At 35.7% G+C, this 26318-nt stretch overlaps 1 protein-coding gene and 1 long non-coding RNA gene across 2 annotated transcripts in view; one reads left to right on the forward strand and one right to left on the reverse strand.

Annotated features, from left to right (window-relative positions):
* Positions 1–4035, forward strand: part of LOC119473033 — an 83695-nt gene extending 79660 nt beyond the window's left edge. The window contains exon 3 of the long non-coding RNA XR_005202203.1: positions 3135–4035. This is a non-coding gene — a long non-coding RNA (uncharacterized LOC119473033). The remainder of the gene's footprint in view (positions 1–3134) is intronic.
* The window catches only part of SLC41A2 (solute carrier family 41 member 2), a 150942-nt gene that overhangs the window by 71783 nt on the left and 52841 nt on the right, over positions 1–26318 (reverse strand). Inside the window, exons 4-6 of the mRNA XM_017540553.2 lie at positions 22774–22845; positions 16455–16599; positions 13407–13553 (exon numbers count right to left, since the gene is read on the reverse strand). Of these exons, the coding sequence (XP_017396042.1) occupies positions 13407–13553; positions 16455–16599; positions 22774–22845 (364 nt within the window). The remainder of the gene's footprint in view (positions 1–13406; positions 13554–16454; positions 16600–22773; positions 22846–26318) is intronic.

A 26318-nucleotide genomic window follows, 5' to 3' on the forward strand; every position in this document is an offset into this window, starting at 1 on the left:
ACCACCATGCCCAGCTAATTTTTTGTATTTTTAGTAGAGACGGGGTTTCACCATGTTGACCAGGATGGTCTCGATCTCTTGACCTCGTGATCCACCTGCCTCGGCCTCCCAAAGTGCTGGCCGCCATGCCCGGCGTTTTTTCGTTCTTGTTGTTTGTTTGTTTGTTTGTTTGTTTTTGAGACAGGGTTTCGCTCTGTCTCCCAGGCTGGAGTGAAGTGGCTTGGCTCACTGCAACTTCCGCCTCCTGGATTCAAGCGATTCTCCTGTCTTAGCCTCCTGAGTAGCTGGGACTTCAGGCACACACCACCACACCCGTCTAACTTTTGTATTTTTAGTAGAGACGGGGTTTTGCCATGTTGGCCAGGCTGATCTCAAACTCCTGACCTCAAGTGATCTGTCTGCCTCAGCCTCCCAAAGTGCTGGGATTACAGGCATGAGCCACCATGCCAGTCCTTAAATATAAATTTTAAAATGGAATTGGATAACTGACATGTTACTCTAACTAGCTAAGTTACAAGTATATAAAATGGCATATAATTATTAACTCTATGAGTTTGATTCTCAATTCATATTTCATTGTAAATCTCCCTAGGGTTAAAAGCTGCATATCCCTTATTGAAAGTCTTATCATCTCAAGGCATTTTTCTGATAATATCATTTTAGCTGATCAAAGTTTCATTATTATTTCAACTAGGATATTCCTGCCTTCTTCTCCATAATGCTAATTAATTTATTATGCAGAGTAAATACTTTTTAACTAAAAGGCAGAGTTTATCTCTCAGTCCTGTAGCCTACAGCCTTAGATTACTTAATCTAAGTTAAATGTTACTTAATTTTTTGATCTTACAGAATGCTGCAACCCTTATCCCAACTCTTATCTTTGATTGATTTTTGTATTTCTTTAGCTTCTTAAAATATTTTAAGATCTTTTCACCTACGACTTAAGATGCTTGAACTATAGAAACCCCAAATTTTCATTTTTTCCATATCACATAGGAATAAGCAATTATTATAGATATTAAAATAAAGATAAACAAATTTTACTCCTAAGCTTTTGTATGGATTTGCCATCACATCTTGAAAATAATTATACTAACAAAATTAATTTTTGTATTTTCTTCTATTTAAAGAAATATGACTAACGCTACATTGTGTCATTTTCTCCATGATTTTTTAAAGGATGAAAAAAAACTTTCATTTGTTGAATGGATTCCCGGTTCTCCTTGTAAGCCAATAGATAAGGATAAATAACATCCCAGTTAGGAAGCATTTCAATCTACTAAAATGACTAAGGTTGCCAACAATCTCTTTAATATGACTAAATAGAAAACAAAATGCATCTTAAACCACTAAACACAAATGAAAAGAACTATTCTGCTAGGTCAGATCATCTTAATATTTTATTCTCAGGTCAAGAGAGGAGCATCCTGCTAGACTTTAAAGAAGTTATCCTCAACATTAAATCTTTGGAAGGACTTCTGAAGTTGAAAAAAGCACCCACACCCCAGAATCACTGCCCTGAATTTTCAAAGAGGAGAAAAAATGCCTTAGGAAATAAACTAAAAATAATGAGCAGGCAGTTCCTTAAAAACTTAAACAGAGTTCAACTTGACCCAGCAATTCTACTCCTTCATGTACACCCAACAGAATGGAAAATGTATTTACATAAAAACTTGTACATTACATAAAAACTTGAATGTTCATAGCAGCACTAACCATAATGGCCAAAAAGTGAAGCAACCTAAACGTTCATCAAATGGTGAATAAACAAAACATAGTGTATCCATAATGGAATATTACTTGGTCATTATGCTAACTGAAAGATGCCAGACACAAAAGGTCACATATCGTACGATTACTTTTATTTAAAATACCCGAATAGGTAAATCCAAAGAGAAGATAGATTGGTGATTGTTAGAGGAGGGGTGGAATGAGGAGGAACTGCTAAAGTATTTTGTTTTGTTTACAGACAGGGTCTCACTTTGTCACCCAGGATGGAGTGCCATAGCATAATCTTGGCCCAGTGCAGCCTTGAACCCCTGGGCTCCAGTGATCCTCCCATCTCAGCCTCCCAAAATGCTGGGATTACAGGCATGAGCCACCACACCAGCCCCAGCATTTCTGTTTGAGGTGATGACAATGTTCTGGAATTAGATCCCCGTGATGCTTATAGAATCTTATGAATATACCAAAACCCACTGAATTGTACACTTTAAAAAGGGGGATTACATGGCATGTGAATTACGTCCAATTTTTAAAATTCCTCACAGAGGGGAAAACAGGAGAGAGGACTATATTCTTCAAAACTGTCAATGTCATTAAAGACAAAGGAGAATATATACGTACATAGAGAAGGAGAACAAAAGATAAAGCAAATGGGCTAAAATGTTAACCTTAGGTGAATCTAGGTAAAGAGTATGCAGGTGTTTTTTTTGTTTTGTTTTGTTTTTTGTACTGTTTTGATGTTTGCAACTATTCTATAAATATATTATCTTCAAATAAAAGTTTTTAAATATTAAAATAGTGAGAAAACCATGATAAAACTCAAATTTCCAAATGATTTACTGCAAATGTGTTCTACTTCGATTACCTGCAAAATCCAACATGCCTATTCCCACCAAATTAAACCATATGGACAATTCTATAGGACCCTCCTAACTTATTCCTGGCTAACTTCTGATCTAATTTTGGTAGGCAGGGAAAATTACAAATGTACAAAAAAGATGCTACAAACTTTCCTCTTTTTTGGATATACTGATGTTTTACAGATGTCATAAAATTAAAGAATTACTTTTAGAAAACCATCAGTGACACAAGCAACAAGAAGAAATAGTCAATTAAAAGCCAACGATGAACTTCTGCATTCACATTAAAATGTAAAATCATCTTTCTTCTAAATGAAATACATTTAAAAGATCCTGGTTAAAATAATATTTTGTATTAAAATCTGGGTATATCATAATGGGTATTAGGGTAGGCTGAATAAAATCTATAATAATTCACAGAACCTGTTAATGCTACCTTATATGGCAAAGGGGGCTTTGCAGATATGATTAAGTCAAGAATTTTGAGATGGGAATATTATTCTGGATTATTTGTGTGAGCCCTAAATATAATCACAGATATCCTTATAGGAAGGAGACAGGAGCAGATTTGGCTGCAGAAGAGGAAAAGGCAATGTGACCACAGAAGCGGAGACTGGAGTCATGTGGGTACCTGCCAAGAACACCAGCAGACAGCCATCAGAGGATGGAAGAGGCAAGAGACAGATTCTCCCCTGAAACCTCCTGAAGGATCCAACCCTGATGACACCTTGATGTTAGTCCTATACAACTCATTTTGAATTTATACTTAATTGTAATTGTTCCAGCTTCCAGAACTATAAAAACAAAACAAACAAAAAAAAACCCAAAAAACATTTCTATTGTTTTAAGCCACAGGGTTTGTGGTAATTTGTTACAACAGCAATAGATAATACATGCATATTTGAAACTTTTTGGAATTTTAAGCCTAATAAATGTCCATATCCATTAATACTGATTCTGTAATATAGGCAAACTATAGAAAAGTAAAGATTAACACAGCAAAAGTGGTTCAAATTGCTCTGATGCCACCTAACTGGCAAACATAACTAGCATCTTTTGTGATTCACAGTTTTCACCTTTTGTATTGTTGATGGCATTTCCCAACTGCTATTATATCTTTTCATTAATAGTGTTCATCATTCTCACCTCAAATTCTTCTGAAATATGTAGCTGTTATGATTGACAATTTTTATATATTAGCTATTTCTATGTAAACAACAAAGCAAATGGGTACTGTCAGTTGCAGTTTTTTTCTAAATGCCCCTTAATAATCAATCTACATTTTCTCAGGGAACTGATATTCTAGAAATCACTCTAACCTAAGATGGTACAGTGCTAAAAATGCCTCAAGCATAGAGACATTCAAGATAAATTTAGATTCTATTCACACCACCCCATTAAGGCAATGATATTCTAGAATGGTCTGTAAATAACCAGGTGGCATCCTTGTTAGGATGCCATCCTTGTTAGGATGCCACCTGGTTATTTACAGACCATTCTAGAACATCTCCATAGGAATGCAGTAACCTGAGGCTAACAGCTTCAGCTAAGCCATCTTTTTAAGTTAATCTTGAAAAATGAAAAATCAATTAACATTTTGCTTCTCAGATCTCGTGTAAAAATAAAAAATCTATTAATTTTTTCAAACCAATAAATATCATGTCCACACAGGAATTATATACTGTAACCATGCAGTTATAAATATGTGAAAAGGAATTTTAAAAATCTTGGAATGTATGTAAACAGAAAGAAAGAGCAACAATCATGTGAACATATATTCCAGTTACTGGCCCAATATTGAATCCTGTGAATAGCTTTTAGAGATCACTATATGTTTAAAGATTACTATATGAATGTATAAATGCCTTTATATGATTCCTGCAAGCCATACGAAAGTATATCAGAATCCAGAGCTTACATTACTCTCTGAACTTTCTATTTCCATTTGAAATAGGTCTTTTCTAGCCATGCATTGCCATTTTTATTTTTCTATAGTTGTACTAATTTCTAGATACTTTCTGCTAAGACAAGATATCCTTCCAATGTTTCCCCAATACTACGTTCTCATCAAAACGATTTTTTTGCTACAATCTATTATTTTATTGGACAGCTACTGTGCCAAAATCATTCTGAATAACTTCTAATCATATTAATTAGAATGCTTTTAAAAGGAATAAAGCATTTGGTGAAGTACTGTTTATTAAGCATCTATTTTGTATATGGCACTACAGAGTGCGACAAATAAATGAAATAAAAACACAGTTCTGTCTTCAAGAAGCTTATCTCCTCATAAGAGAAGGTACTACATTTACAGAAAAAGCTATAATGACCAGCTAAACATTAAACATGTCATACAGAAGTGTCAATTATGTGCTATAGGAATTCAGAGGAGAAAAAAGATCACCTAAGATTAGGAAAATCTATAAATGTAACCTTTAAAAATGAGAAGGATTTGGACTGACCTTGATGGGGAGAAGAGAATGAATGCGGCAGGAGAATGAGGAATGAATTGAGGGAGGAGACTAAGTAAAAAAATAGATAGTATATGAGATCAGTAAACAGCTGAGTTTGGCTGGAGGAAAAGTTACAGAATGGGAGAAGCAGCCAGAAGCTTGAGAAGGCATGTTTCCAACTGACCCCGAGAGGCCTAAATACCAGGCTAAAAAACTTTAACTTTATCCATTAAGCAATAAAGAGTTACTCAGGATGACTACAAAAAATAAAGTCAATTGGAATAAACAAAGTTTTGGGCTTGTTTGCTTTGTTTTTGGAGGAACAGAGAGGAAAAGGGGGAGAATTCCTTATTTATTTCAGATATCAGAAATCTGCAAATTTTTGCAGGAGCTAAAGAAAGGTAGCACACATTGGCTGAGTGTGGTGGCTCACACCTGTAATCCCAGCACTTTGGGGGGCCGAGGTGGGTGGATCACCTGAGATCAGGAGTTCGAGACCAGTCTGGCCAACATGGCGAAACCTCCTCTCTACTAAAATACAAAAATTAGCCGGGCATGTTGGCGGGTGCCTGTAATCCTAGTCACTCAAGACACTGAGGCAGGAGAACAGCTTGAGCCTGGGAGACAGAGATTGCAGTGAGCCAAGACTGTGCCACTACACTCCAGCCTGGGCGACACAGCGAGACTCCATCTCCAAAAAAAAAAAAAAGGAAAGAAAAGAAAGGTAGCACACATCAAATGGATACAGAGAAACTTAGTACATGTATGAAAGCTAACTGGACATGAGGGGCTATTCAGTCATTTCAGAATACCCAGAATTTTGAGTAGTTGAATAAGACTTTTTTTTTTTTTTTTAATACATACTTAAGGTGTACAACTTGATGTTTTGATAGACATATGTATATATACTTATATAGTTATGTGGTTAGTGATATAGTTAAATGGTTACTACAGTCAAGTGATTTAACATCTATTGTCTCAGATATTCATCCCTTTCCACTTTTTTGTGGTAACTGCATCTAAAGTCTGTCTTGGCAAAATTCTAGTTATAATACAATATTACTATAGTCCTCATGCTGTACAGTCATTGGATCTCTGGATTTATTCATCCTACATAACTACAACTTTGTACCCTTTGATCTACATCTCCCCATTTCCTGCCTAACCTCCACCCCTAACCCTCATCCCCCATAACTACCATTCTACTCTGTTTCTACGTATCTGACATCTTTTTAAAGATTCTCTATATAAATGAGATTATGCAGTATTTTTACTTCTGTGTCTGGCTTATTTCACTTGACATAATGTCTTCCAGGTTCATTCCTGTTGTTGCAAATAGCAGATTCTCGTTTTTTAAGACTGAATAATATTGCATTGTATATATACTATAATTTTGTTATTTACTCATCCATCAGGAACATTTAGGTTGTTTCCATATCTTGGCTATTGTGAATAATGCTGCAATGAACATGAGAGTGCAAATATCTCTGTGAGGGGGTGATTTCATTCCCTTTGGATATATACCCAAAAGGGAGATTGCTGAGTCATGTAGTAGTTCTATTTTTTTGAGGAATCTCCACACAGTTTTCCATTAAAATTGCACCAATCTACATTTCTACCAACAGTGTACAAGGATTCCTTCCCTTTTCTCCATATCCTTGCCAACACTCATTATCTTTTGTCTTATTGATCATAGCCATTCTAACAGACGTGAGGTGATATCTCATTGCAGTTTTGGTTTGCTTTTCTTTGATTAGTGATATTGAGTACGTTTTCATACACTTGTTCGTCATTTTTATGTGCTCTTGGGGGAAATGTCTACTCAGGTCCTTTGCACAGTTTTTAACTGGATTATGTGGTTTTTTTTTATATTGAGCTGTATGGGCTCCTTATATATTTTGGATATTAACTCCTTATCAAATATATAGTTCACAAATATCATCTCCCAATCCATAGGATGCCATTTCCTTTTCATTTTGTGGATTATTTTGCTGTGCAGAAATTTTTAAATTTGGTGTAGTCTCACTTATTTTTGCTTTTATTGCCTGAGTTTTTGATGTGATATCCAAAAAATCACTGCCAAAGCCAACATCAAGGAGCTTTTCTCCTATGTTTTCTACTAGGAGTTACTTGGCTTCAGGTCTTATGTTTAGGTCTTTAATCTATTTTTAGTTGATTTTTGTGTACGTGTAAGATAAAGGTCGAGTTTCATTCTTTTGCATATGGATATCCAGTTTTCCCAACACCATTTATTGAAGATACTATTCTGTCCCAATTGTGTCTTCTTGGTGCCCTTGTTAAAAATTAGTTGTTAAAAATGTTTATGTTTCGGTTTGCTTCTGAGCTCTCTATCATATTCCATTGTCTATTCTATACTATAACTGCTTTGATTACTATAGCTATGTGACATAATTTGAAATCAGGAAGTGTGATGCCTCCAACTTTGTTTTTCCTAAGATTGCTTTGGCTATTCAGGGTCTTTTGTGGCTCCATATGATTTTTATAATTCTTTTTTCTATTTCTGTGAAGAATGCCATCGAAAGTTTGATAGGAAAGGCATTTAACCTGTATATTGCTTTGGATAGTATGGATGAAACTAATTCTTCCAATCCATAAACATGGAATAACTTTCCATTTATTTGTGTCTTCCTCAATTTATTTCATTAATGTTTAATAGTTTTTATTGTAGAGATATTTCACATCCTTGGTTAAATTTATTTCTAGGTACTTTAATTAACACACTGTGATGTATCACACTGATTGATCTATATATGTTAAACCATATTTGAATCCCAGGGATGAATCCCAGTTGGTCATGATGTATCATATTCTTTATGAATTGTTGAATTCAGTTTGCTAGTATGTTATTGAAGATTTTTGCAGCTATGTTCATCAGAGATATTGGCCTATAGTTTTCATTTCTGTCGTTGTTGTTTATGTTGTTTTTGTTTTTGTTTTAGAGATGGGAGTCTCACTATATTGCCCAGGCAGGACTCCAGCTCCTAGGCTCAAGTGATCCTCCCACCTCAGCCTCCAGAGTAGCTGGAACTACTGGTATGCGGCACCACAACTAACTAGTTTTGTTTTCTTGTGTTCTCTTTCGAAAATTGGTATCAGGTGATACTGACCTTATAAAATGAGTTTGGACTGGGTGCAGTGGCTCACACCTGTAATTTCAGCAACTCAGGAGGCTGAGGCAGAAGGACTGTTTGAGGCCACAAGTTTGAGACCAGCCTAGACAACACAGTGAGACCCTGTCTCTAAAAAAAAAATTTAAAAATTAGCCAGTCATGGTTGTATGTACTTGTAGTTCCTGATACTTGAGAGGCTGAGATGGAAGGACTGCTTGAGCTCAGGAGTTCAAGGATGCAATGAGCTGTAATCACACCACTATACTCCAGCCTGGGTGACAGAACAAGACCCTCATCTCTGAAAATAAAAATAAAGATAAATGAGTTTGAAGTATTCCCTCTAGTTCTACGTTTTTGGAAGATAAGGATTGGTACTAATTATTTGAATGTTTGGTAGAATTCAGTCATGAAGCCATCTGGTCCTGGGCTTTTCTTTGTTGGGAGGCTTTTAATTACTACTTTAATCACTCTATTTGTTATTGGTTTGTTCAGGCTTGGTTTCTTCCTCATTCGGTTTTGGCAGATATATGTTTCTAAGAATTTATCCATTTCCTCTAGGTTATCTAAGTTGTTGGCTTAAAATTGTTCATGATCATCTCTAGGGATCTTTTTTATTTCTGAGGTATCCACTGTCATGTCTCCACTTTTATTTCTGATTTTATTTATTTCAGTCTTCTCTTTTTTATTCTTAGTCTAGCTAAGTTTGTGTCACTTTTATTTGTTAGAAGAGCCAACTAAATTTTGTTAATGTATTCTTTATTTATTTCTGCACTGATCTTTTATACATAACCATATATACATATATATATATGTATACATCATTTTCTAATGTATTCTTTATTCTCTATTTGATTTATTTCTGCTCTTGTCTTTATTATCTCCTTCCTTCTGCTAACTTTAGGTTTACTTTATTCTTCTTTTTCTACTTCCTTGAAGTGTAACATTTGGTTGTTTGACATCTTTCTTCTTTCCAAATGCAGGTGTCTATCACTATAAACTTCCCTTTTAGAGCTGCTTTTGCTGTCTCCCCTAGGTTTTAGTATGTTGTGTTAACATTTTTATTTGTCTCAAAATTTTTTTTTTTTAATTTCCCTTTGGATTTCTTCTTTGACCTCTTGGTTGTTCAGGAGCATGATGTTTGATTTTCACGTTTTTGAATTTTCCAATTTTTTTCCTATTATTGATTCCTAGTTTCATACCACTGTGTTCATAAAAGATACTTGATATGATTTCAATCTTCTTAAAGTTTTCTTTGTTAAGACTTGTTTTGTGGCCTAACATATGATCTATCCTGGATAATGTTCAATGTGCACTTGAATGTGTATTCTGCTGCTGTTAGATGGAGTGTTTTGTGTATATCTGCTAGGTCCATTTGGTCTAAAGTGTAGTTCAAGTCCAATGTTTCCTAATTGATTTTCTGTCTAGATGATCTCTCCAGTGTTGAAAGTGGGGTACTGAAGTCCCCTGCTATTACTGTCTTACTATTTTCCCCTTCATATCTGTTAACAATTGATCATATATGTATTTAGGTGCTCTGATGTTATGTGCATATATATTTATAATTTTTACATCTTTTTGATGAATTGAGCCCATAAGACTTTTCTTAATGTCCAGTTCTTTGAGCACTATACAATACATGACTTCTATAAAGCCTATTGCTATCATAAAATCCTCTTTTTATCTCTAAAGACTGCTAAGTATTTTCAATATAGTTCAGAAAATAAATCTGGTTTCCAAGAGTGAAGCTTCTCAGCAGGATGAATGGGGTCTTCAAATTTAAATGTGCCTGTTCCTAAGCTTTGTATTCAGAATAAAAATATAAGGCATACAACTGCTGATCTTATGAGGCCCCCTAGTGCTCACAGAGCAGACACTTTTTGCAATCTGAACACAGACACTTTAGTAATATCTTTAACTCTTAAATGAACTATGGAATTGATCTGTAGCACAGTAAGAAATATCTTTTTAGGGGAATCAATGATGCAGAAAAAATGGAAAAGACCATTTTAGTTAATTCAACTTGAATTACTTTGAGCCAACATTCAGAAGACAAGCATTACAAAATCTTAAGCAATATTTAATAATATTATTTTTCTTTTTTATTTATTTTTTATCTTTTAAATTTTAAGATGAGGTTTCACCATGATGGCCAGGCTGGTCTTGAACTCCTGACCTCAGGTGATCCACCCACCTCGGCCTCGCAAAGTGCTAGGATTACAGGTGTGAGCCACAGCGCCCGGCCAATAATATTATTTTTCAAAATCACGATCTGTGATAGTTACATTCCATTTTACTTTATTTCTTGATCCAGTTAAATTATTAATGCATCACTATATAACATTCAAAATATTCAAAGCTTTAGATGGCAACACATTATGAGTACATCTTTTATAAGGAGAGTTTATCCCTTGTATAATTTTAAAAAATATAAAATTTTAGGCAGGGCGCAGTGGCTCACACCTTTAATCCTAGCACTTTGGTAGGACGGGGCAGGCGGATTGCCCAAGCTCGGGAGTTTGAGACCAATCTGGGCAACATGGCAAAACCCCGTCTCTACTAAAAACACAAAAAATTAGCCAGGCATGGTGGCGTGCACCTGTAGTCCCACCTTCTCGGAAGACTGAGGCACAACAATCACTTGAACCCTGGAGGTGGAGGTTGCCTTGCTACTTGGGAGGCTGAAGCAGGAGAATTACTTGAACCTAGGAGGCAGAGGTTGCAGTGAGCCTAAATTGTGCTGCTGTACCCCAGCCTGGGCAACAGAGAGAGACTCTGTCTCAAAAAATTAATTAATTAATTAATTAAATATAATTAAATTGTAAAGGTCAGTGTGCATTATTTCTCCCAATAGTTGTTTATCTTCTGAAATCTCATAGTGCTTACGTCTGTAACATTATAACAATTGTCATGTTTATCACGATAACATTCTTCAATGGCATTCTCTTTCTTACTTTCTTGCCACTGTCTTTAACTGAGGAGATATCTGGTATTTACATGCAGCTGCTTATAAATAATGTGTTATAAATAAAAGTGTGCTAAAAATGACTTAGTAGTAATTTAAATACCCAAAGCTGCAAATAATATACCTGTATTTGTTATGTATATAGGGGAACCCATCCCAAAACCACTACCAGCCCTCCATCCCTACCCCACCCTCTATGTTCCTGGGCAAACCTCAGAATTTGTCCTTTTAATTAAATTTAGACATAATCCTTTATCCTCTTCTACTTCTCTTTTCCTCTCTCTTTCCTCCCCCTCAAATTGGGAGAGACTTATCTAATCAGTAATACTAGGGAAAGGGGCACTAACTCATGCCTAACTCAAGATGTTACTGGTTTTCTCTCTTGAGATACAGCCTATTAGTGACAGTCTCTATTCCTCAATACAGTTAACAGCTTGTTCTATGGGGTGAGGGCTAAAAGTTGTCCAGCTGTCTGCCTGAGACTGTGGTGGGTGAGTTTAATAGAGTAGAAGAATATCAAGTCACATTTTCTAATACTAGCCATAAGCTAATATTTCAATCCCTGACTTTAGCATCTATTTCTAAATTGTATAATAATTTAGAGAAGGAAAAAGTCTTATCCATTTATCATCCAAACAATGTACATTAGAGCAGATTTAAGATTATTCCTGCCGGGCGCGGTGGCTCACGCCTGTAATCCCAGCACTTTGGGAGGCTGAGGCGGGTGGATCATGAGGTCAAGAGATCGAGACCATCCTGGTCAACATGGTGAAACCCCGTCTCTACTAAAAATACAAAAAATTAGCTGGGCATGGTGGCGCGTGCCTGTAATCCCAGCTACTCAGGAGGCTGAGGCAGGAGAATTGCCTGAGCCCAGGAGGCGGAGGTTGCGGTGAGCCGAGATCGCGCCATTGCACTCCAGCCTGGGTAACAAGAGTGAAACTCTGTCTCAAAAAAAAAAAAAAAAAAGATTATTCCTTCAATAACATAACTTATTTTCTGTGCTTTTTTTGAGTGGGAGAGAAGGGAATTAAGTGTTGTCCTTAAAATACTTGGACATATATCATTCTTTGCAAATTGCCCAAAAACAACAAAAACCCAAGACCTTTGGGAACAAGAGCTTATATTTAGGCCATTGATCCATTTATTGTCTTATACCTCACTTAAAGTGGATGGAACTTTATCTTCTAAATGAGAGAAATGTTTCTTAAACATATACACCAAGTCTTACTAAATATTGTTTTTATGCCACTTACTAAATAACTTAAGGCAATTTTATATAATAAATTGAAGCTTCCTTGCTATCTAAAAAAGTCACAGAAAACTGCTGCCATTGGTTGGTTAAAGCCCTTTCTTTATTTCGAGAACACATAACTGAGGCCCTTCTTCTTCAAACGAAATGTGCTCTAGATTTATTTTAAAGTATACTATAAATCTGTATAGAATGCATGAAAATATGTGAGGCTATGTGAACAAATGTTTGCCTCTGGCTTGGCTTATATATTCATTTTTTTTCTTGTATTGCTGTTAGTTTCTGTTTTAATTTGGCATCTAAAACTAATAAAAACCAAAATGAACTTTTAGCATTTAATCAACGCTCACAAATCATATTTATTTACCGCTTGCCATTTACCCAGAACATAAATTTACATTAAAACAATTCATTAGATTCTGTAAATACTCTATCACTATTCATCAGGAATTACATATATGACTCCAACTTTACACAGCATTCAGGCTAATTTTCATGGTGACATTTTTCCTTTTTGTTAACTGCCGTGAAGCTACTTATTGGCTACTTATTGGTGTGGGTTTATGATGGGAAGAAAACATTCCATTGGCAAATTTTTAGTACCACTTATAAGTTTATCTTCTGAGACGGCTCTATGCAGAGAACACTGCAGGTTGACTCCTAGCTGCTGTACATTTAGAGGAAAGGACAGAAATCACAAAGTATGATAAACCTGTGTTCAACTTTTTTACTAGTAGTTGCATAAACTTAGATAATATACATAACTTCTGTGATCCTTGGTTTTCTCCTCTAAAATTAGAGATGATAATCCTTATTTTTTATAGAGTTTTAAACTCAACGAGGAAAAAAAAGTGAGAACCATAACACATAGTAGGTATAAAACAAATGATAGTTATCCTAATCCGTCTCAACAATGGTTCTAATGCAAATGAAGTCTACCATGGGATTCATGGCATTAGTGCAAAAGTATTTATTTAAAGAGACTTGAGACAACACATAGTATTTAGTTTTAAATCAACTTACCAAGACAGGAGTATAAACCCTGACTTATCCAAGCCAATATGGCAAGAGTTATAAGGTCACCAAAACTAGCAGCAATGGGTGTAGCAACATTATCAGGATTTATACCAGTCTTCTTTGAACCAACGATAACCCCAACCATTATTATTCCTAGAAGAAAGAATGTTCATTACGTTTTAGGCAATGATTTAAAGAAAATCAATCCCCCAAATACCAAAATGTGTAGGAGAGACAAACAGCATATCAGTTCCAGTTAGACTGCTTAGATAAGCTGACTAAAGCAAACAAAACATTTACTCCAATGCTTTGGCAAAATGCTTTTCAACAAACTCCAAGTGGGGATCATAGAAAATTTAAGAAGTTCAGTGTTGCGTTTAGAGGTCTGAAAGCTACTAAAATTATGTTAAAGCTAAAATTTCAAATTTAGTGACACGTATATCTTAGATGTAATGTATTTGTGTGTATTGAATCCAAAGATTTTAATTTTAATCCTCAAATAAAGTATGAAAGCATAAAAAAAAAGGTGAGTCATATTTATATGTACAACAACTGTGAAGACGACCAACAAAACCAGATTTGTTCACATATGGTAGCTAGAAATGCTTGCTTCGTTTTATTATAATAATAATAATTATTATTATTATTATTTTTAAGACAGTGTCATGCTCTGTTGCCAGACTGGAGTGCAGTAGCCTGATCTCAGCTCATTGCAACCTTCACCTCCCAGGTTCAAGCAACTCTCCTGCCTCAGCCTCCCAAATGGCTGGGACTACAGGCACACACCACTATACCCAGCTAATTTTTTTGTGTTTTTAGTAAAGATGGGGTTTCACCAAGTTGGCCAGGATGGTCTCTATCGCTTGACCTCCTGATCCGCCCACCTCAGCCTCCCAAAGTGCTGGGATTACAGGTGTGAACCACCACGCCTGGCCTCATTTTATTATTTAAAGGCATTGAAGTATTAAGCAGCAGGACATAATTAAATTTGAAAACACTGAAGGCCACAACACAAGAAAAAATCTTTGTAAAAGATATTCTTTAAACCTGAAGTTTCTGTTTATAAACATATAAGAGAACAGAAGATGAAAATTTAACTGTGTACTTGTGCTTTTACATCCTAATTTTCTTAAATCATACAAATGAGATAAAACTGTTAACATTTATATTCACACTACATTGTATATTTTCTCACACCAAGATATTCATTAAGAGGATGTAGTACAGAGAAAACTTTAAATGTGCTAACCACAAATCAATATGAAAGCCTAACTATGGCTATGGGGGGAAAAAAAGAACAGAATTTCACTGCATTTTTAGAGTTAAAATGACTCTAAATGTTTTTGTTCCAGCATACTCACTTTATAGATAATAAAACTGAGATCCTGTAGAGTAGGGCTTAAATTCTTGCCTAAACTCACACAGCTTGTGATTCTAGCCCAGTGTTTTTTATCTACCTATTAAAGCCAACATTTTAATAAGCAGAAATTTTGTCTCATCAAACAATGCCTTACATTTTAATATTCTGGAAGCTTTTAAGATTACTAGACTTACCTTTCCCATAATATCATTGAAAAAGAAAAAAAGCAATAGCAGAAAACTTAAAAATACATTATGCAATATTCAAACAAGATGTAATTGCTTAGAATCTTTTTCCAAAATCAGCATATTTAAAGATGTATATGGGAAGTTCTCCGATACATAGTACCATCTATAGTTTTAAGCTAAAAACAAACTTTTGCATGTATCATAGTCCAGTGGAAAGAGCTAGGAGTCAGGAAACTTGGATCTTAGTTCTGATTCTGCTGGTAACAAGTTGATGAGATTGGACAAGTCACCTTACCTGAGTTAAGTTTTCTCACCTACAAATATGACTAGGAGTTTCTACTTTACATATACCAAAGTGGTTATAAAGGTGAAGTTATCATAAAATTAGAACACACATTATTCAAAGTAAGAAGCCTTAAACAAATACATTTTAAAATTCTGAATTTTTGGAAGTTTTGCAAAGCTTTCAGATACTTGTTAGGCTAAAAAATGAAAGAAAATCAGAGAGAAAAAAGAAGCAAATGAGTCTAAAAGCATAGTGTGCTGATGGTATAACACTTTTTTGTACCAAAAATTTAATTTTCCAATAGCTTAACTTCACTCTGTTTTGGTCAATGTTAACTCCATTCAATGTAGCAATTCTTTAAAAAGACAAGAAACTACCCCTGACATAGTTAAAGTGCTAAAACGAAATGCTTAAAAATATTTTGGAAGTCAAGCCATAATTTTAATAAGATTCCCCTAAATTCCCAGAACCTAGCCAGAAAAGTTAGCTGCATTGTATGATCACCTAATGTGATAATAATCCATTTAAAACTTTGCTGGTGATATAAGGGCAAGAAAATGGCAATTATAAAATTAAAAAAAAAAAGTCTTTATGATTATGATTCCACAATAAGCTAATTCTCTAGTGTAAAGTTCACATTAATAAATATAAAGAAAAATAACGCAAATAAAAGTTCTCGAGTGGTTAATTTTTAAAACCTTCTGGCTCTTTAAAATTCTACAGCCAACAATATGCTGTCTTAAGCATAGGGTTATATGTGTATTACCACAGAAACAGGGAAGAAATTTTTCTTGAAATCTGAAACAACAAAATTTTAACAGAAGACGGCTTTGGAAACCCAGAATTCCTGGAACACTTGTTACTCAAGTGACAAGCCAGTCAATCCCCTGCATGTCCAGAAAGGAGTTTCTCAATCAATTTGACTTATAGGAACAAATGAATGTCCAAGTGCTGCTGTTCCTGATCTTTTTGGGGAACTACAATGGAGTATCTAAGGCCAGGAGACAACTTCAGAAAAGCCTGCTCTTCACTAAGGTTTATAAATAATAAAATATAAATATATCTGGAATAATTAGGGCATTTTTAACATTTGTAGATAAGTTTTTTTCTGTTGTTTTCATAACAAACAAGTATCATTTAAATAAAAATAGTCATCATCTTAAGAAATAAACCATGTAAATATAAAAGGCTATAGAGTAGACATTTATAAATTCACTTACCCTGCAGAAGAGATGCAATGAAGGCAGTTGCCACACTGCTAGAGCACAAAAGTATGGAATGATCAAGGTAATATTTTCCTTCTGGAATCCAGCCCAATATAATTGCTGCCACAGCTGCTAGAAAACCAACTACTGTTGCCTGAACCTAAAAATTTTTTTATAAATCCAACTGAATTATTCACTTTAAAAACACATTTTAAAATTTTAATAATATAAACATTACTATAAAAAATCAGAAAAAAAAAGTATTGCATAAATGAGCTACATTACCTTTTAGAGTTACAATATTTTAGTTTTAATGTTCCCTAAAATGGTGGGTTCTCAAACTGCCCGGATGATCTGGTGAGAACAGGGATGGAATGGAATCCAGGAATCTGTTTTTAACAAGCACCCCAAGTGATGCTGATGGTATAATTTATAGATCACCTAAGAAAATGCCACCTTCAGGCTGAGAAGTACCCAATCCACACGTCTGAAGTCTGACTCTAGAGGTAGTGTTGGCAAGAGATTGGAGTTTATAATCGAACGAGGAGTTTGACTCCTGGTTCTAGCACTTAATTTTGCAGCAAATTATTTAAATTCATTCATTCAATGAGTATTTATTTAGATTCTACCATGTATAACATGCTATGTTTTGTGTTGGGCTATAGCAGTGGTCAACACAGATTTATTCCCTGCCCTCACAGAGCTCTTGGTCAGTGGGAGAGACAGACATTTGAAATAACCTCACAAATAAGCACAATTGTGATTAGTGCTATGAAAATTTCAGTTCCTCATTAGTAAGCCAACAATGATAACCTCAAACTTTGTGATTTAAATTAATTATATAAATATATAAAGTGCTTTGCATGGTGCTGACACAAAGCAACACTCAAAAAACCCACAACTAAGAAAGAACACTGATCTCCAGCTCAGATTCAGATTAATAGGATGTCAGAACTAAAAGTAACCCTAAGGGAATCATCTATTGCACTCATTCTTAGCTGTGTTTGTGTCATGGACTCCTTTGACAATCTGGTAAAAACTCTGTAGAATGGAGTTCTCTTTCTCTAGGCAAACACAGAGGCATTCAATACTTTGAGTAGAATTTCTTGGTGTACATGGACTCTCTGAAGCCAATCCATGTGCTGGAATCGAGGGCTCCAAGTAAAAAATTCCTGAGGTAGTCATATGGTAAATCAACAGAAGAGCCAGGACTAAAGAGTCCAGGTATTCTGGACTCCAGCCCCATGATCATATATTAATATTATAGCTCCTGTAGATGTCATTCACAGATTCAGAGCTGAGATTCAAACTAATAAGCGCCATGACAACTGTAGCAATTAAAACATTTCAGTATTTTCATTCTGGTTAGTAAATAACGTAATTACACTTTAAAGCAGTAAAATTAATTTATGATATAAATTCTAGCATTATGATTCCAAGTCTTGTCTGGTTTGACATTGGAACACAGGGCTAGAGAGCCTACTATAGACATCATGGTATGTATATATGTATGTATACATGTATAGGTCTATCAATTTCTGAGAAAATAAAAGCACAAGCTGAGATGAAGTTAACTGAAAAATGACTAATTGTACACAAGAGAAAGTGATGTCTGGGTTCTAGTAGTAGATGGGAAGGTTAATAGGGGCCATAGGCCTGAAGAGATGTTGGTACGGGACAAGTCCCTCCTGGTGAGGCAACAGTTCCTCAGATGGACCAGAGACTTTGGCTTATTTGACTACTTATGTATTGGTCCAGGAAGCCATTCTGTACGATTATGACAAAGTCTGTGACAGGCAATCTGCCTGGGACTCCATTTAATAGTGAGAAGAGCACATCCCTGAGCAAGTGGGAGTGTGGGCCTCCTCTGTGCTTTCTACTCTTCTCTCTTTCTACCTTCCATGGCCAGTCTCCAGGCAGAGGAAAGCTGTGCCAACCCATCCTGCTCCCCTCCTCACACTCATCATCTACTCCTTCACAAGTGTTAGCAGAAGAAGCCTCAGGAAGAAAAAACTCTCTCCCCCAACCACTACCCCCACTGCCCCATCGTCTTTTCTTCTCACTTTTGTCTACTTGTGACTGGGCTTCAACCCATTGCTGCCCCACTGGCTGGTACCAGATGTGTCCTGAGGGACCTGGTTGTGGTTCCCTGTTCTTCATATTCATACATCCTTGGTGAAATAGGGCATATAAAGACACAGGCTTCAGCTTATGGCAACTAGAGTCAAGGAATTCCTTGTCTGACTCCCATCTTGACTGACAGTTGCAGGGAGAGAGGATGATAAGGGAAAAGTAAAGACTAAGAATGGGAGGAAAAATGAAAAGCTGAGATGAAAATTGTTAGGATAATTTGACAAATAATTTACACTACAACTTATATTACTTTGTAAGAGTTTAGGGTATTTAAAAATAAATGGAATATATTTTCAAATTTTATATATTATTTATAGTACCCTACTGGTTGTTAAATATTTTTATTATTACCCCTGCATAGATTCCTACAATTTCAAGCTGAAAAAGATCTTAGACATCTCTAACGCAATGATGATATTTAAAGAGGAAAGTGACTTTCACCACTGTTATTTAACATAGTACTAGAAGTTCTAGCTAAAGCAAGCATAAAAGAGAAAGAAACAAAGGGTACCTATATTGGAAAGAAAGAAGTCAAATTATCCTTATTTGCAGATGATATAATCTTATATTTGGAAGAACCTAAAGACTCCACTAAAAAACTATTAGACTGAAAATAAATTCAGTAAAATTGCAAGATACAAAATCAACACACAAGAATCAGTAGCATTTCTATATGCCAACAGTGAATAATCTGAAAAAGAAATTAAGAAAGTAATACCATTTACAATAGCTACAAGGAAAATAAGATACTTAGAAACAACCAAAGACGTAAAAGATATCTGCAATAAAAACTATAAAACAGACCGGGTGTGATGGCTCACACCTGTAATCCCAACATTTTGGGAGGCTGAAGCAGATGGATCACCTAAGGTCAGGAGTTCGAGACCAACCTGGCCAACATGATGAAACCCCGTCTCCACTAAAAATACAAAAATTAGCCAGACATGGTACCCCAGCTGAGGTGGGAGAACTACTTGAACCTGGGAGGCGAAAGCTGCGGTGAGCTGCGATTGTGCCACTGCACTCCAGCCTGGCAGCCTGGGTGACAGAGCAAGACTCCGAAAAAAAAAAAAAAAAAAAAAAAGAAAAAACAACAAAAAAAATACTATAAAACATTGATGCAAGAAATTGAAGAGGACATCAAAAAGTATAAATATGTTCATGGATTAGAAGAATCAATATTGTTAAAATGTCCATACTACCCAAAGCAATGTACAGATTCAATGTAATCCCTATCAAAATGCCAATAACATTTTTCACGGAAATAGAACAAAAAAATCTTAACATTATGTGGAACCACAAAAGACTCAGAATAGTCAAAATTATCCTAAGCAAAAAGAACAAAACCGGAAGAATCACATTATCTGACTTCAAATTATACTACAGAGTTACAGTAACCAAAACACAGTACTGGCATAAAAACAGACACAGACCAATGGAAGAGAATGGAGAACCAAGAAACAAATCCACGTATCTACAGGACTCATTTTTGCCAAAAGTGCCAAGAACATACACTGAGGAAAAGACATTCTTTTTAATAAGTGGCACTAAGAAAACTGGGTATCCATATGCAAAAGAAACAAGACCCCTATCTCTTACCATATACAAAAATCAAATCAAAATGGATTAAAGACTTGAATCTAAGACCTCAAACTATAAAACTACTACCCAAAAACATCAGGGACACTCTCCAGGACATTGGTCTGGGCAAAAATGTATAGAGTCATATCCCACAAGCACAGGCAACCAAAGCAAAAATGGACAAATGGGATCGTATCAAGTTTAAAACCTTCTGCACAGCAAAGAAACAATCAACAAAGTGAAGAGACAACCCACAGAACAGGAGAAAATACTTGCAAACTACACATCTAACAAAGGATTCATATCCAGAATATATAAGGAGCTCAAACAAATCTATAGGAAAAATCTAATAATCTGATTTTAAAACGGGCAAAAGATCTGAATAGACATTTCTCAACAGAAAGCATACAAATGGCAAGCAGGTATATGAAAAGTTATTCAACAACACTGATGGTCAGAGAAATGCAAATCAAAACTACAATGAGATATCATCTCACCCCCGTTAAAATGGCTTTTATCTGAAGGACAGGCAATAAAAAATGCTGGTGAGGATGTGGAGAAAAGGGAACCCTCATACACTGTTAGTGGGAATGTAAATAGCACAAGCACTATGGAGAACAGTTTGGGAGGTTCCCCAAAACACTAAAAGTAGAGCTACCATATGATCCAACAATCCTACTGCTGAGTATATAATCCTAAATAAAGGAAATCAGTATGTCAAGGAGATATCTGCACTTCCATGTTTGTTGCAGCACTGTTCACAATGGCCAAGATTTGGAAGCAACTAAGTGTCCATCAACAGATCAATGGATAAAGAAAATGTGGTGCTTATATACGTGGAGCACTATTCAACCATAAAAAAGAATGACATCCTGACATTTGCAACAACGCAGATGGACCTGGAGGTCATTATGCTACGTGAAATAAGCCAAGCAGAAAGACAAATATTGGATGTTCTCACTTATTTGTGGGATCTAAAAATCAAAACAATTGAACTCATGGAGATGAGAGTGGAAGGATGGTTGCCAGAATCTGGGAAGGGGTAGCAGGAGGGTGTGGGAGAGGTAGGGATGGTTAATGGGTACAAAAAAATAGAATAAATAAGACCTAGTATTTGAGAGCACAACAGGGTGACTTTAGTCAATAATAATTTAATGGTACATTTAAAAATAAAAGAGTATAATTGGATTGTTTGTAACACAAAGGATAAATGCTGGGGAGATGGATATACCATTTTAGATGATGTGATTGTTATGCATTGCAGCCTGTATCAAAACATCTCATGTACCCCATAAATATATATACCTACTATGTACCCACAAAAATTAAAAATGGAAAGAAAAGACCAGCCTGGACAACATGGCAAAACCCCATCTCTACAAAAAGTACAAAAGTTAACCAGGCGTGGTGGCACATAACTGTAGTCCCAGCTACTCAGGGGGCTAAGGTGGGAGGATCACTTGAGCTCAGGAGATCAAGCCTGCAGTAAGCCATGATTGCACTACTGCACTCCAGCCTGGGCAACAGAGCAAAACCCTGCCTCAAAAAGCAAAAAGAAAAAAAATAATAATTAAAATTTATTTCAAAGAAAAAAATAAATAAAAGATAAAAGTGAAGCCCAGAAAAGTTAAATAGATTAATAAAGGTTATAAACTGTTTAATGGGGCCGGGCGTGGCGGCTCACTCCTGTAATCCAAGCACTTTGGAGGCCAAGGCGGGCAGATCACCTGAGGTCGGGAGTTCAAGACCAGCCTGACCACCATGGTGAAACCCCGTCTTAAAAATAAATAAATAAATAAATAAATAAACTGTTTAATGTTAAAGCTGAGGTCAGATCTCAGATTTTCTTATTTCCACATCTGTGATCTTACAAGCAACTGCACACATATTCAAAAAATGTGCTTTATTTCTTTGTCCTTGAATTACATGAAATTCTGTTCCTGCAGCCATGTTCTCAACATTATGTCATAGCTGAACTAATGTCAAAACTAGTGTGCATTCCCTAAGTTCACACTAGCTAGATATTACTAGGGGTAGTCACAGTCTTCAGTTTTAGGGATAGGAGAGGGTGAACAGAAAAGAGAAAGAGGTACTCACCCAAGATTAGAAAGAGCTGTAGATTATACACAATCCACAGTTCACAGTTCAGTGTATATGTAATTGATAAACTACTGTATTGTTTCTATTAATACTAATAACAAATTAAGGAAAACAAACAAATATCTGACTATAATACATAGAAAGAGCTCAGCTTATCTTTAAATCTCAAAGTAAAAAAACAGAACTTAATGAAGTGTCAAATATTTACTAAACAGACATATTAATGCAAATTCTGGCTCTATACACACTTATGATAGAAAATATTTTGTATATTTTTTCAATATTTTGTATATTATATATTTTTCACAATTTTAAGAATTAGTTTCTAAACAAAAATAGCTTTCAGAAGTCATGAGTATCCATTTATTCCATCAGTCTTCCAAGGTACTAAATTATTGTTCTGGTGTTTCCAAAAGCAGATAAAGGGTAGACTCACAGTACTAAAATGTACACGAATCTTATAGATAACACTCCAAATCTCTACATCCAAGACCTGTAAACAAATATGTGTACCACTTACCTGCTTTAAAGCCAAGTTGCCAATTATTAAGTTCCACTTTTCAATGGGTGAATCCATCTTCCCAATGTTTACCTGTTAAAGTGGATATTTTCATGTATCACTGAAGAAAATCTACATGCTGTCTGCTGTGTTTAAACAGCATATGAAATCTTAAAGCCCAAAATAATTCTTTAGTAAGTCCAGTGAGTTCACATTGCACTGTGAAAATAATTCTGAATTCACTACCAGGCTTTCAGCTAACACTAGGCTTGCCTAACATGTTTAGAAAAAAAATTTTTTCACTTATCTGTCTTGCAAGAACTAGTGGACCCATTAGTATTACCCACCTACTTACTGATGTTATCTCACAACTAGCATCATCAGGTATCATCTTAGCATGCCAAATTTTGTGTATTGAGGTCCAGTGTAAGTAATTACATAATTTTGATCCACTAGCAGTTAATTACACATTATAAAACTAATGTGTAGAATTACTGACCCAAAAAACAAGATATAAACAAATCATTCACATGTATACAATTTATATTTGAGTCATGACTAAAACTGTTAGCAATAAAATTCATTCAGTTACAAGTAAATTTTGATCGTGTACCTCAACCATTAAATTTTACACATCTTTCTACTAAATAGAAGAATACTCTCCAAAATAATGTTTTTGTTTTTTTTTTTTTTAAAGATGGGGTTTCTCTATGATGGCCAGGCTCGTCTTGAACTCCTGACCTCAGGTGATCCACCCACCTCGACCTCCCAAAGTGCTAGGATTACAGGCGTGAGCCACCGCACCCGGCCTCCAAAATAATGTTATCACTCACATATTCAATTGCTCTGTAAGTTAATTCATATTTCTCAACCACTTAGGATTCAAAAAGTGTATATCCAAATCTGCCAAGTTTGTCTAATATAGTCATTTGGAAAGCAACAAACAATCATTTAGTAAAAATACTATACTGAGTTGCATTTCAATTACTCATCATCTGCTTTGTCATGAAAGACTTTCAAATGATCTATAGGTGAATGGATAAAGAGGAAGGTAAGTAAAGGTTGTTACTTATGAGTAGTTTTAACAAGGTACAGACTAGAGTTTAGGTCACTGGCTTTAGACAGGCTGGTTAAGTGCTATATAAACATTTCCTCTATCAATCTGGAAAACAGATTCTATTCTGTAATCTTGCTGTGGACTTTAGTCTCAAAGCATCTAGCTAATGCAAATATTGAGATTTCTCAGTATTTCAGAATAATTATTGATGTAGTCTTTATTTACAAATTTCTTTACTAAGCCTGGGAATCTAAATCATTGGTGAAATTCATGTTTGTGGTTCTAACAACCTGGGGCTTTGCTCAGGTAAGACGGTACAAGCAATGTTTACAAAGTGAACCTACCTCAGGTTTAGAGTTCAAGAAATAGGAATGAGTAAAATTAGTCTTATTTTTAAAAAGTCTTAGAAAGACGTCTATATCTATAGGAAGCAATCTAAAATTATTCCATGAAAAAGTATAAGACATCAAGACTCCAGGGTTGTTTAATAACCAATGGAGACATACATACATTCGGGTCCAGGAAAAGATCAAGAAAGGTAGGAGTTATAGAATGAATGAGTGCTATGAATTGGGTTTGCAACTGTGCTATGTTAACTTGGCACTATCACTACCATTCCCTTCTAAGGCTTGGACTACATTCCCGCAAATCCCCTCCCCTATAGCTTCAGGTGACTGTCTGCTCGTGAGAAGAATTTGCCTAAGATTTGCAAGTCGCCAGTGAAGCAGAGGCTATTAGTTTTGGAAGGTGATCAGACATGGCAGGTGTCCAGACTTCCTAGCTGTAATGCATGCATGGCTTTCTTTCCTGCTCCAGGGCTTCAGGCGGTTTCTCTGAGTTTCCTACCACAGATCTTCATTTCTCTAACTTTACCTATGTCAGGTAACCCCAAATTTGCTCTATTAAATTCCCTACTGGTGCAATACATACCATGGCTCTGTTTTTCTGACAAAACCCAGAGTGACACTTTTTTCTTTCTTTCTCTCTTTTTTTATCTTTTTTGAGACAGAGTCTTGCTCTGTTGCCCAGGCTGGAATGCAGTAGCACAATCTCAGCTCACTACAACCTCCACCTCCTAGGTTCAAGTAATTCTCTTGCCTAAGCCTCCCGAGTAGCTGTGATTACAGGTGCCCACCACCATGCCCAGATAATTTGTGTATTTTTAGTAGAGACAGGGTTTCACCAAGTTGACCAGGCTGGTCTTGAACTCCTGGCCTCAAGTGATTGGCCTCCCAAATTGCCTGGATTACAGGAGTAAGCCACTGCACCCAGCAACACTCTTCAATTCATCAGTTTCTTTTTTTCATGATCTCTAGGGTGGTACTAAACAATTACATTTGTTTTATAAATGATGACAATCACATTCTCTAAGTCCCTTCATAATCTAGAAGTCTCTGAATCTTTACTCTTCTTAGTCTAAAACAATAAATAACAAATTAAAACAATGTATGGCATAAAATAATAAAATATAGAATATATTTATAAATAACTTATTTTATAAAACAAAGATTTTCAGAAGTAAGGATTTAAAAGCAAACTAAAGAGAAATGTTGCCCCAAATTTATCTTGTAAGGGAAAATATTTATAGTATAGGCTTGTAAATAGCCTGTATGCTATATGCATAGTATAGTATGGTAGTACATAGAAAATTGACTTTGTTGTCTCCATCCTGTAAAAACTATGTCAAGAGTTAGGCTGACCCATTCTACTGTCCAGTGGTTTAGGGTTAATATGAGCCATCTAAGTTTTTTCTCAAGCAGAGAGGGCGAAGTATGAGTGTTCTGTGTAAAGGCCTTGGCTAGACCTACATTTATTAGATTAGCTGACCTGATGGTGCCCAGCTAGACAAACCAAGAGCTTAGAAGGTGATAAAACAGGCTGTACTCCTAGCACTTTGGGAGGCCGAAATAGGCGGCTCAGCTGAGGTAGGGAGTTTGACACCAGCCTGACCAACATGGAGAAATCCTATTTCTAGAGGAAAAAAAAAAAAGAGAAGGTGACAAAACATAGTAGGGTATGATCTAGTAAAGACTTCTGTATAACCAGGTCTTATTTAAATTTTGTATATCTTAAAGCATTAGAAAAATAGGCCAATACTTTTGCAGAGACATCAACTAATTTTTTAGGAAAGAGTACAGCTGAGGTGGCCAGAGCCTGAAGATGTGTTATGTCTGGCCAACACAGTGGTTTTAAAATGTTTGAATCTGAATGCCTTTAGGTGGAATCTGCCGTCTCTAGTTTTTATAATCCCAACATCCTTCTTTTGCATAAACAGATGTAACTTATCTGACACTGAGACATCTTAGTTATGAGCAAGACTTAAGATTTATTGGAGCTAAATATAACAGTGGTCTTGTATGACCTTGAAATTATAGATTTATAAATATAGCCACTACAATTAACACTAGAAAAAAGTATGTTTAGGCCGGGCGCGGTGGCTCAAGCCTGTAATCCCAGCACTGTGGGAGGCCGAGGCGGGTGGATCACGAGGTCAAGAGATCGAGACCAT

The sequence above is a fragment of the Cebus imitator genome, unplaced genomic scaffold (genome assembly GCF_001604975.1).
Source record: "Cebus imitator isolate Cc_AM_T3 unplaced genomic scaffold, Cebus_imitator-1.0 Scaffold8, whole genome shotgun sequence".
Taxonomy (NCBI): Eukaryota; Metazoa; Chordata; class Mammalia; order Primates; family Cebidae; genus Cebus; species Cebus imitator.